The 12,899-nt window shown below is 35.9% G+C and overlaps 1 protein-coding gene across 2 annotated transcripts in view; it reads left to right on the top strand.

The window, feature by feature from the left end:
* MIGA1 (mitoguardin 1) overlaps window positions 1-12,899 on the top strand; it is a 45,281-nt gene that overhangs the window by 1,383 nt on the left and 30,999 nt on the right. Inside the window, exons 3-7 of one of the 2 annotated variants that reach the window (XM_067301019.1) lie at window positions 1,184-1,361; window positions 1,904-2,040; window positions 3,581-3,707; window positions 4,235-4,371; window positions 5,140-5,263. In XM_067301019.1, the coding sequence (XP_067157120.1) occupies window positions 1,184-1,361; window positions 1,904-2,040; window positions 3,581-3,707; window positions 4,235-4,371; window positions 5,140-5,263 (703 nt within the window). The remainder of the gene's footprint in view (window positions 1-1,183; window positions 1,362-1,903; window positions 2,041-3,580; window positions 3,708-4,234; window positions 4,372-5,139; window positions 5,264-12,899) is intronic. The other variant, XM_067301021.1, reaches the window with a different exon arrangement.

Genomic DNA, 12,899 nt, shown 5'->3' with positions numbered 1-12,899 from the left:
AAAAGTGCTTTTTTGTCTTTTTCTACTGATAAACCTTTAAGGCATCATCCTACATCAGACTGCAGAGTTTATTTCTCTGCAATGCTATATATCTTCATTGCTGAATAATCATTATAATGGTACAATTCTGATCAAATATCACAATCCTCCAGTTGTGTTTTTTTGTAGAATACATCAGATATTTAAAAACTAAACATGCCCATCATTAAATCTTGACTAATATTATGGGTGTGGTCTGAAATATTTTTCTAGATTGCCAGTACCACTTACAAAATTAACCTGAATGATAATTCATTAATGCAAGTTTAAAAAAAAAAATCACTCTAGTTATTGAGTGGCTTATGTTTGATTAAATAAGTGCTGCATGACTAAAACAAGGCAGTGATTCTTAAAAACAACAACAAAAACCCAGACTGGGTTTAAACCAATAATGTGGAGGAGTTCTTTTTTTTCTTTTTTGCTTGACTGTCTTCACAGAAAGATCTTCTGCAAAGAAAAACTTAAAGGTTTAGTAATCACAATATTTGCTTTTATAGACGGCCCTAGTGTGATTTATTTTGACTTATTTTGTTAATCTTATAGGCTAGTTTTCATTAAATAAATAGCAACATGGATAGCCGTCCCTCAAATCTGAGAGAACAGAACATTATGATCTTAGTTTTCAGGCTGATAAAAGCTGGGAGGATTGTGAAGCTGACACTCCCTGTCTACAGAGAATTGTAAGACGTAAGAGTTTTCCCTAAAGCACCTCCATGTCAAAGATGGGGAGGAGGAACTGTGATTGTGTTGTGGAGATTCGGAGAAGAGAGCTATCAGTTGCTTGTAACTAACTGCATATGTATGTGATAAGTGATGGAGTGAAATACTTCTGAATTACTTGAAAAAATAGTAGGGCTGCAGTTGTATCCCCCAGAGAATAAACTGTCTGAAGCATGAGCTGTATTCTGATGCCGTAATATGCAGCAGGAAAAAAAAGGTTCCTAGATGGTCCAAAAGCTTTTTCTACTCTGTACATGCAGAATCACTGACAAGAATAACTAAAAGAAAATTTTTGTTTGTGGTTAGGAATATCAACGATAATTTTAAACGTTAGATATTAGCAGGGATCCACAGCAAGGGTAGGAGGCAAAGTGAGAGTTAAGAGCCTAAATTTGCCATGAACTGAACATTTTTGTGTTTTCAGATAAAGCTTTCCCCTGGGTTAAAGAAGTTGTTTACAGTAACAGCAGTGAGTGCAATATCTGTTATTTTTCTGGCCCATCATTTTAAAAGAAGACGTGGAAAGAAAAACAGGAAAGTGTCACCGTGGGAACCAGGTCATATAGTATTAGAATGTACCAAAGCAGCTGCATCAGAAAAAGGTACATGAAGGAACCCCAAAGGTTTTTGTTGTTTGTTTGCTTCTTGGAAGGGAAGAAGAGGGATGGGGTGGGGAATGGGTGTGCATAAGAGTATGTAGTAGTGAAACAAACTATTTTCCTTCTAATGCTGTGCACATTTGAATTGTTAAAGTGGAAACAAAAAATTAAGAACAAAATTACAGTATTTTTACAAGTTAGCTGGTGATGTTCTCAAAGTTAATGTTTTAATCATTATTTGGACTAATTTTTTTTTAAATCAAAAGTATATTAACTATTGGGTTTACAGTTCTTCTGGAGGTATCCATATACTGAGAAAAGAGGATTGATATTTTTATAGGATGGGTAAATAATTATGCTTAAATGCATGTTTATTGTTGTAGATATTCTGACTATTTGAATTCATAGTTTTAATATAGAAGTGTAAATAAAGTAATTGTTTACTTCTAAACTGGATTTTATTGACACAGTTCTTGATAGTTCTTGGTAACACAAAATACAATGTTTGCAGTTTGCAGAAGCTTTAAAATGAGTGTATCTGTTAGGTTCTAGTTGTTCCAGTAGCCGGCAAAACTTGACTCTTTCTCTGAGCTCTGCTAAGGAAAAAGGATCTCAGTCTTGTATCTATGCAAATGGCGGACTTTTCAGTAAATACTCCGGTTCTGTTCAGAGTCTGGCCTCGGTAAGTAAAGGTGTTTTAAGGCTCTTTTATGTCTGTTAACCTGCACTGGATATGCACCTAATGGTTTTACTGAGCTGGAAAAACTTTCCTGAACGAGCTGCAGAACCTCGGAAGGCTAGGGATGCTGACTGCACAGAAAATGGCTTGTATATGAAGAAGGCTGCTTTACTTCCTGCATAGTAAAAATAGTTTCTTTGTTGGAGATCTTAAGCAACTATAAAGTAGATGGGACTTCACTTGAACTTCTGTGTTTATTCCCTCTGACCCTTCCTGTCTTGTGTCTTACAACTTCACAAGGGTGCAGTTCCATGAGATAGAATGAGCCAAATCTGTACAACTCGGTGCTGCTGAAGGCGAGGGGATTCCCCTTGTGTCCTGCTCTTGGCTATGCGCTCCTGACCCATACACTGCTCTGGTGCATTTTAGACCCCTCAGTGGGTCAACTCACTGACTTGGCAGAAAAATTACCTAGGATAAATAAAAATGGATAAATCTCTGTCAGGTTAGTGTGTTGAACTGAATCTCTGAACACCAGAATTAGCACAAGGGTGCGGCAGCAAAACCAGGGTGAAGAGTGGGGAGGGGTAGTGAGATCTCCCCCAGTCAGATCAGCTGCTCCTAGACTTAGTCAGGGACAACATTGCTTGGAGATGCTCAGAAACTCCTGGAGTTGTATGGCTTCTTTGCACAAGTGTAGTGATGAGAATAGCTCAACAGACTTCCAGAGATGATAGAAAAAGAAGAAAAGAAGTAAGGGCCATTGGTCCTCTGGTGAGAGTACTGAAATGGATGAAAATCCCTTCTGCTCCACTACTGCATGGTAGCTACTATGGGAAGGGTTCTCTGGGCTATGTGTGGTCTTTGTTTCAGTGATCAGCAGCTCTAGTTAGGAACTATTTACAGGACGAGGAGAAGTTGCATGCAGCACAGCTTTTTCTAATGTTGTGCCTAGGAAGTAGGTTGATTTAGACATTCATGATTATGTTTACACAGTAGTTTCTCGCCTACAAGCTGAAGTCTTTTCTTTCAAGTATCCTCAGGTGGGAGAATGAAGCTGGCCATATGCCCTTAGAAGTTTTATAACAGCCTGTTTATCTGTATATGTTGTCTGTCTGTATCTGCTTCCCTCCTTTTAGGAAAGGTTCATGCAGATCTTGTAACAGATCCTGTTTATGTCAGGCTAGACAACAAGTTCTGTTCTTGAGACCTCTCTTTTCCTGTGTTTTGTTAATAAACGGTAGTCAAATTTAACTTGAAAAACAATATTATAAATCAATGATTATTTTCTTATTCTAGAAAGAGCGATACTGACTTCCATAACATTGTTATTGGTGCTAGAGTGTAGTTTGCTAAAGAAAACAATTTACACTATTCTTGGTCTGAAAATAATTGTACTTTAGAAAAAAGTACTTCAAAAAGTAAGACTACGTATATGACCTGGACTGTAATGTACTCTGATAGGAATGTATTTTTAAGGATGCTCAGTAAGACAATGCATTTTTTTGTTTGTTTTTTTTCCTCCCTCTCCTCCCCCCTTCAGGTCCAAAGTGCCACCTCTTGTCACAGTTGTGCTTGTGCCAATTCCAATTCCTGGGATAAAGCAGATGAAGATGATATTAAGCTTGTCAATATTCCGGTGACCACACCTGAAAATTTATATTTGATGGGTAGGTTCTAATAAGAAAATTCAGCATCTAGCAGCAATGCGAGAAAGTAATTGATTTTTTTTATAGCAAAGTTGACACTTGCACAATATTTTTGTGGTGTTCTTACAGTGTCCTGCAAGCCTATTCTTTCTCCTGTACAGTGAGGACAATCCTTTTTGGAAAAATATCTTCCTGTAGGCATGTGTTGTAACAACATTTACATGAAATACTGAAATCTTACTTCATCTGGAGTTTCTGAAAAACATTTTTGATTCCTATATTTTAGTAATAAGCCATAGAATTAAAAAAATAAATAGGAAAAGTTACCACTAAACTCTGTTACTTTAATCATATTGTGAACTTTCTTACCTTATTAAAAACCAGATGTATGTGTGTGGCTTTTTTTTAAAGACTGGGAATTGTTTAAAAAATTTACATTTCTGCTATAATCATTCTTATTATCCACATAGTTTCCTCTGACTCTAAAATGTGAAGACATATGGAGGCTGTGTGTCTGATGGAATGGAGGTATTCCTGATCTCCCCTAGGTATGGAGCTTTTCGAGGAAGCGCTGCGTCGATGGGAGCAGGCATTAACTTTCCGTAACAGGCAAGCAGAAGATGAAGCAAGTTGTAGTTCCATCAAGCTAGGAGCAGGAGATGCAATTGCAGAGGAAAGTGTAGAAGTAAGTATATTCAAGCTGTAGTATACTGTTGCTGCGTGGCATTTCTTTGGACTTTGTTACCTAAGTATTTTCAACTTCTTATGCAGTTACTGAAACTGAGTGCAAATTCAGACTTCCCATTTAGTGATGTTGTATTTAAAGGATTAAAAGGATTTAAAGGGCATCCTATTTAATTTTTTTTTTTTTATTAGCTTTACTGAAGTATTTCTTTTTTGGCATTTGCTGCTACATCAGTTTTTACTTCTGGATGGTATTATCAAGCCACCAAGCGTTTCTTTAACCATTTCTCTGAACCAGATCCCCTGGGTCATCCCTTCCTTGTAGGACTATGCAAGCATCCCCCTAGAGAATCTCCTTAGCACAGATGCAGGTCTTGAGAAAGATGAACAATTTATGAATACACATGAAGTAATGTGATTGAACTTCATTTTGTATTCCTTTATTCTCATGAACTAAATGCTAAAATATTTAAAAATAAACATAATTATTAATTGTTTCTAGAGCAGTAAACATCATGGATAATTTTAAAGCATTTTTAAACCTAAATTTTAATGTTATTACGCTAAAAGTGTGTGTGTAGAAAGACTGTATATTTTGGATGTTGAATTATCCATCAGATGATGTCCTTATACTGTTGGTGGGGAAATTAGTGGAGCACAGTGAATTCTTTGAAGGCTTAATAATCTTTTTTTTTTCTTTTTTTAAAAGAAGCCTTATAGACTGTAAACAAATAGAAAATTTTCTCTTCTAATTTCTTTCTTCTTGCAGGATATCATTAGCGCTGAATTCATTCATAAGCTTGAATCCTTGCTTCAAAGAGCTTATCGTCTTCAGGAGGAGTTTGAGGCCACCCTTGGGGCCTCTGATCCTACTTCCCTAGCTAATGATATTGGTGAGTACTCCTATTTTACATTCCTATTGCTTGTAATAATGTCCCTTGTGGTGGGGGGGTGAAGTCACTGAATACTCAGTGAGCAGAACTGTATCGGTAAATAAACAGAATAAATTTCAGACTCTTTACATTGTTACCTAATGAGCTGAGAGGAAATTTTTTTTCTGTGTGGATTTTCAGTATACTTAATTTTCAGAATACTCCTCAAATTTCTAAAGTTTATGTTGGCTCAGATATTTAAATACTTATGCAGTAAGAATATATGACCCCTTTTTATAGCATGGGGGGGGTGCTAGAGCATTTCAAAAGAAGTTTCATTTGTCTTTTGAACTTCAAGTTGTGTATGTGTGTATTTTTCCCCCACCATGGTTTCAAAAAATTTTACAAGAAAACAAAGCCAAACCAGCAAGACTTAGCCTGAAGCAGATGTCCATTATAGAAGATCTCACCCTGATGACTGAAGTTTGTCAAAGTTGAGTGACTAAAACCAGGATATTTTGATAGTAAATATAGTAACAGTAGTTCCTGCCTAGGATGCTTATTAAAAGCTTTAGATGCTGATTAAATAAAGATGGTTTGGTTACTTAAAGAATTGGTTTAAGATGTCCTTAAAGACTGATACTGTTAAGCTCTTTCATAATTCAAGATCAAACATCTGATTTCAAATAACTGTCATAGAATTAAAAGGCAGTACATATTCTGAGATTAGTTCTTGGTCTGTAGCTGTGTGTGTTAGGCTTCAGCTTGACTGGCACCAGGTGGCAGTACATCTAATCTGTAAACCCTTCTGTTATCCTTCAACCACTAAATACAGCTCTGAATAAGGTGAAAGTTAAATTTAGGTCAAAGATGGCTTTCTGACATATTTGTATACACCTGTTAATGTAACTCATAAAACAGAAGGGTTTGGATGTTGTATTTTGGTATAAGACATTTTGGTCTAAGACAATAGGCCCCTACTAAAGCTTCAGTGTATATCCATTATTAAATTAGAAGTTTATTCATAATTTCTGTCTTCAGGCAAAATTCCTTAGAATTGTATTCTAAGGACTTGGTGTGATGTTCAAAGTATTTAGTTATTGTTTTGCTTAGTTACCATAGAAATGTTTTAAATTGATATTATTTAGATGTGATAATTTGATACTTGTTTCCCAAGAATGTTCTGAGAAATTGAATTCCTTTCAAAGATTCTTTGTAGAAATCATTCTGTGGTCTCTTGAGTAGAGATTGTCACTTACTTTATTATGAATTTTATCTGTGCTGGCCCAGATGAGTGGGGAAAACAGTGCTTGGCTGTTTGAGATGCGGGACTTTTTTGATCATCTTGAATTCATAGTTTGAATAGCAAGTAGCGTGTTAGAGAATACTTCGCTCTTTCAGAACATTGTTTTAGAACATAAACAGAAAACTCTCTCAGAAATGCTGTGGTACTTGCAAGGTTTTGATACAGAGGATATTTTTGTTTAGTATTTTCCCTTTATGTAAAACACATCTATTCACTCGCAATTTATTTGATAATATACTTTCCTGTAGGATATGACTACTCAGTGTAGTGTGTGAATATTTGAAGTAGGTTGTTTGAGATCCAGACTTTTGTGGGGAAAGACAGAAAAGTATGTTTGGGAGAATCCAGAAGTTCTTGTATAGAGTTTTTTCCCCTTGCTTTTCTTGTTTGGTAATCTAGATTGGTAATCAGTCTAGTCGAAACTGAAAGGTGCTCTCATCAGACTTTTCTATTGAAAAGTGTACATGTTAAGATGCAATACTCTTTTTTTGTTTTACTTCTGTTTAAAGCTGTATAGTACTCTTACAGGAAGCACAATAGTAAAAATATTGTTGGCCACTCTTCTGACTTTCTTTGTTTGTGTCTGTTGGGAAAAATAGGTTGGATGAGTTCAAGAGCCACAAGAACAAGCAAGTCCAAGAAAATTATGAAATCTCAGTGGCCAAATGAAATAATAATACAGCATTCCTTAGGCTGCTGAGGGTAATATCCTACTGCAAAATACCAATGACAGTTGTGAACAGAGACAGAAATGAAGATGCCTTTGTTCTGTGTTTGAGACAGGAGTATGTATATATCTTTGACACGGATAGGAGTGTGTATAATTTGTGGCAAAAGAGGCAGCATCTGCTAAATCAAAATCAATGGTCTTGGATAACTTATACCCAGAACTTCTTAAAGAAACTCAATAAGGAAAGTACTATGATCCATCATTTACTATTCACTAATCTTGGAAAATGAAAGATGTTTCAAATGATTGGAAGACGGCCAATTTAGAACTAAATTTAAAAAAAAAAAAAAGCGTAAGGCTGAACAAGAAACTACAGATTAAGTGTGATGCCAGTGAAATAAGTGTTGCTAATTTGCAGTTCTGTTAGCATAGAGTAAGTGGTAAAAGGGTAATTAGTGCCATTCAGTATGGTTTCATGGTAGCTAGTTCTTCCTGGACTCTAGGTTTCAAACTTCTCCATTATTTGGAATTGATACAGCATACACTAGATGGGTAAAAATAAACTCACTGACATGTGAACATTTATTGATACTTCTTTCCACAGTCAAAGGAAAAGTTTATAGAAGAGTATCCTAGGGATGATTTTTGGTTAAACGCTGTCACACTATGAAGGTGTGACTCGCTCATCAAACACTGTTATTGATTAATGCATTTTTATCAACTATATTGATGATAAAATCAATGGTAGAGCTTGAAGTTGATTTAATACCCTTAATGATCATTTAAAGCATTGAATAATGAAAAGGCAGGGTTAGTTAAAAAAAAGTGATTTAAATGGTCACTATCTAACTATCTAACAAATTACATCTGACAAAATACAGGCAACTATGGATTGTACTTCTAGATGAGAGACTTAAAGAAAAGAAATACCAACTTGGAATGCTTTGGGAGAATCACAGGTGACAGTCTCAACATAAGCACTCAGTACAGTGCTCTAGAAAAAAGACCATTGCTAATCTTTGGCTATGTAAAAAGGACAGTATCAGCACAGAGGTAGAGATATGATCTTGCTTTTGCATGGGCTTGGTAAGGCTGCTGTTAGAATACTGTGTCCAGCTCTGTTCATATTTCAGAAGATGTGCAAATACTAGACAGTTCAGAAGACACAGAAATGATCTGTGTTTTGGAAAAACGAGTTAATGATGTGTGGTTTAAATTGAATATGCCAGCTCATTACTGAAGAGAATGTGTAGAGGTGACTTGCTCATTCTGAATAGATACTTACACATGGAAAAGGTATGTGGTGGGGGGGACTCTTAGACCTTGCTAACAAGATCATAACTAGATCTAGTGGCTGGTTGTTTAAGTAGAACAAGTTAGGTTCTGAAGTAAGGTCCCTCTGAAACACTGTTGAAGGTATTTCAGTGTTTTAAACAAAGAGGGTTCTTTAAACACTCTTTTGAGGAATTTTTTATTTCCCTTTGAGAAAGGGGTGGATTTGGGACAGGTAGATCACTGCAGTCTTTCTGGTCTTTAAATTTGTCTTCCCTTATTTTTCTTCTCCTTTCATGGACTTAGGGCGAACAAGAAAAATCCTTTATTGTTCTTAATAGGTTCGTGACACTTGCAGCTTGTCATTAAAATGTTTATAACAAAAAGTGATGCTTCAGGGTTTCAGCTGATTGCCCATAAGGGTAATCAGATTTTTTTTTCTTTTCCATCCAATGCATATCATGGTTAGATACAGTCTGTGGATTTTTTTCTTCCATTTTCTCCATCTGAAATAGCTGTGATTAACCACAGCTGGAGACAGGGCTCTGACAGTTGGATGACTGCTATTAAGTGTTATCAAGAGATGTACTTCATAAACGTCTGACTAGCACTTCTTGTCCTGAAACTCTGGGTTATAGTGAGCTCCAAACTTGATCAGGAAGGAAACTTTCAAAGGTAAAAACTTCATAGATTTCTGAGTTTTTCAGCTTTTTCTATAAGATATTCTGATTTTTTTGAGGAAAATATATCCAGATTAGACATAATGATTTGCCCCACCACCACCTCCCGCAAACATTAGACAGTGGTGTCAACTGTACCTCCTCTGGCATATGTAAGTCTTATACCAAAGTTGCAAACACTTGTCATACTACAAATTTGTTTCTTTTTGTGATCTGCTTGCTAGTTAAAGCTGGTCGGCCTGACTAAACAATTTGCCAACCTTGAGAAACAGCTTTCTGGAGGAGGCTATGGTAATGTGCTACAGGGGAGAGTCGGGAATAAGTTACCTGGAGTCCTCTTGGAAGACCAGAGCTTGTCACTACAACCACTCCATGTTTCACAACGTGGCCTGAAATGCTGCTTTTCTGTCTGCTATGATTGATATGAGTTACCAGAGCAGTCATCAGTGCTTGAAGTGCTTGCATGCTGTAGCCTAACTGCCTTTTGTTTAAGCCTTTCTGTGTAAATTGGCACCTCCAAATGGTTTTCTTCTAATTACATATAAATTATATACTTTTCTCTTCCCCATACTTCTAAATATTCAACTTCAGCAGTGCAAAAGCTACAGATATAAGTAAATACCTCACCTTCCTCTTGTGCCTGTAGCTAAAATTGTCAGTTTTTTTTATTAATTGTAAATCACATTTTTCAACTCTAAGCTATTGTTGAGTTATAAACAGTGCAAATAGCTCTGACTTACATTTTTAAAATATGGGTTAAATAATGGAATACAATTATGTTCACACTGGAGGCATTCTCCACTAGACTTACAGAATTACCATATAAAGCAGCAAATATTGAATGAAAATAGGATTTCTATAGCTGAAACACGTTCTGACGTAACATTTATTGAAATAAAAACAAATATACAGGGCTAAACTACTGTTCTGTTTTTGTGCTGATTCTCTTAGGACTGTAAAACAGCATGGGATGCCTAGAAACAGGCTTTCCTCAGGCAGGCATAAGCTGCACTGAGTCAGGAAGAAGGCAATTGGCAGAAAACGGTGAAACAAAATACTCATCTTGTTATTTTTGAGTGATGGATGTGAGGGGGTAGAGGGTTAAAAGCTTCCAATACTCTGTAGTCTGTCTTGGAAGAAAGTTCTCCCTGTTCAGATCTCTTCCAGCAGACTGAAATGTTAGTCGATCTAACTTGGGGGGAATGCAAAGGTTTAGGAGAGAAACAATAGCTTCACTTATGAGCAGAACTGGGGGTCAGAGGGCAAAATTCTCAAATTGTAGGGCTCCCTGTCAGTACTGAATTTCTAATGTATTATTATTTTGCTTTCTACATAAAAAGGAATGCTGGCACTCAAACCAATGGTGATGTGTACACTGGCACCTAAACTTTTCTATAGTAATTTTACAACCTATGCATTGATTACATAATTTTTATTTAAAAGTACTTACTAGCATTTTTATTTTATATTATTTATACCATTTAAAATGAAAAATTTGTTTGACTTACCCAATTCAAAAGATCTCTCGTAGAGATCTGTGGTGTTGGATGGTTTTCATGGTAGGCTTGTCTGTTTCTTTTTTTAATTTTCTTCTCACACTCAAAGATATGTCTGGCATTTTGGAGAGAATGAGTACAGCACTCGGTGATGAAACTCTTCAGAGAACATATTTACATATTAGAAACCTTTTCTCCAGCTGCTTTTAAAATAAACAAAAAACTTTGCATAATCAATGAAGTGTTTGAAAGCTCATTTTTATGTATTTTTACTAGCTCAGGCATCTATAATGTTTTGCTGTCCACAGGTGAATATTTAGTGCCTGTATTTTGCTTCCTGTCTCTGAAACATTAATGGAAAATTTTTAGCCTGTGAGTACTGTGTTTTATTTGGTTATGCACAAGACAAGTTTTTATATTTGTAATTCTCAGGCAGGCCCCAATCAGGAGATAAGCAAAACCAAGTGAATTATTACAAATTTCTCTCTAGTAGTATATATTAGTTATAAAATGATTTCAAAGTAGCTTAACTTTTCATGATAGTTTGAAATATTTTGCTTGCTTTGTGCACCCTAAGGAAAAATTTACATTCAATGATTTCTTCATTTCTCAGAAAAGTACACAACCTTTTGTAGAGACTGAAACATAATTGGAATATGGGTATTTCAAGTTGAACCAAAAGTGAAAAATAGTTTGTGGGTTTTGTTTTAAGCGTGGAAACATTTTCATTGCAAGAAATGTTCTTATAAAGGAACAAAAACAATATTACTAAGTCTGAGTGAAAGCCCAGAAAAATCATTCCAGTCCTATTAAAACAAAAGAACAAAAACAAAAAATCCCTACAGCTTTTGAAAATAATTAAGCTATTACTGTTGACAAAAGTTCAATAACTGCTGAAGCTTGCTGTCTTTTACTGTCTCTTAGATTGCACTTACTGCTGCAATTCCTTATTTCTGACTCACAATAGATATTAAAATGGCAGATGTTTGAGTTGGATAGTATGTCTTCTGCTATGAACGATATTGAAAATTTTCTTTAAAGGCATATTTATCCAATATTAATAACAATTCCTTTCTAAACCGCATCAGCAAATTTCTTAGCTAAAGAGTCTCTAAATGTAGGATGCTGAATAGTAGAGTAAGATTGGTTACAAAATCAATTGAAAACTGTAAACAGAAGTATTTCTGCAAAATTTGCATGTATAAAAGGATTATAATGCTCTTTTTCTCAGTAGTACTCTTATGTTAATTTAGCAGCACCATGATAAAAACACAAAATAACTCTGCTTGGACCTGCAGTGAAGAGACCTGTACTGAATCAGATTAGTATTTGCTAACCTGTATCTATATTGGTAATTGATAACCTGAATGTTATGTTTGTGTACATCTTAGAAGCTGAAGCTTAGATGCTATTTCATTGCATAGGAAAACAGATCAGTTGAAATCTTTTTTGGCATTGGCTTAAGTTAATCCATTTTACCTTGCACTGAACCAGCGCAGGAGAACTCGGTCACTTATTATATGTCAGCTGAGGGGTGATGTGGATAGAAATTTCTGAAAATACACTCTTGCGGATCATACTTGAAGTATGTTTCTGATTTTTGAGGACCCTTGCTGCCGTTTGCCCAACAGCTTTGCTCCCTGGATCAAAGCATGCAGGCTATTTATACACCTTGTTGCTTTTCCTTAAATGGTGTCTCTGAAACCTGTCTGCTCTCTGTCCATACAGCCCAAACGGAGTTTAAGCCCTTGTCTCTCTTCTCGGCTACTGTAGTGTTCTCATGTCTTACCTTGTCCATTTACAACTTGCTTCCCTCAGATTAGACTTGAATGTTGTTTCTAAAAATCATCTTGGCTCATTATGTGACCAGATAGCTAGTCTCTCCCTTAAGGAGGCTCTCTCCCTCGGCTGCTTCTCTTCAAATGAAATATAAACAACTCTTCCTTTTATCTTTAAGGTTGCTCATAACTGAGCCAGAGTCCACCTCCCTGATTTAAATTCCCCAAGCTTTGTTCCATTAGCTGTTCAAGTATTACTCTAAGTTCTTCTAAGGCAAAATGTCTGCTACTTCTCAACTGTTTCTGCATGTTCCCTTACAACATGTGAACAGCTGCTATCATCTTTCCTGAGGTCTCTTCTTAACAGCAGCTTCCTGGTTCCTTAGAATTACCGAGGCAAACTATAATTGCTTGCTCCACTTCTTTCCATAATCCATCTACCTTCTATCTCTGAT

This window comes from Apteryx mantelli, chromosome 8 (genome assembly GCF_036417845.1).
Source record: "Apteryx mantelli isolate bAptMan1 chromosome 8, bAptMan1.hap1, whole genome shotgun sequence".
NCBI lineage: Eukaryota > Metazoa > Chordata > Aves > Apterygiformes > Apterygidae > Apteryx > Apteryx mantelli.
Note: the sequence above shows the minus strand (reverse complement) of the source record. Positions and strands in the feature narration are given on the sequence as shown.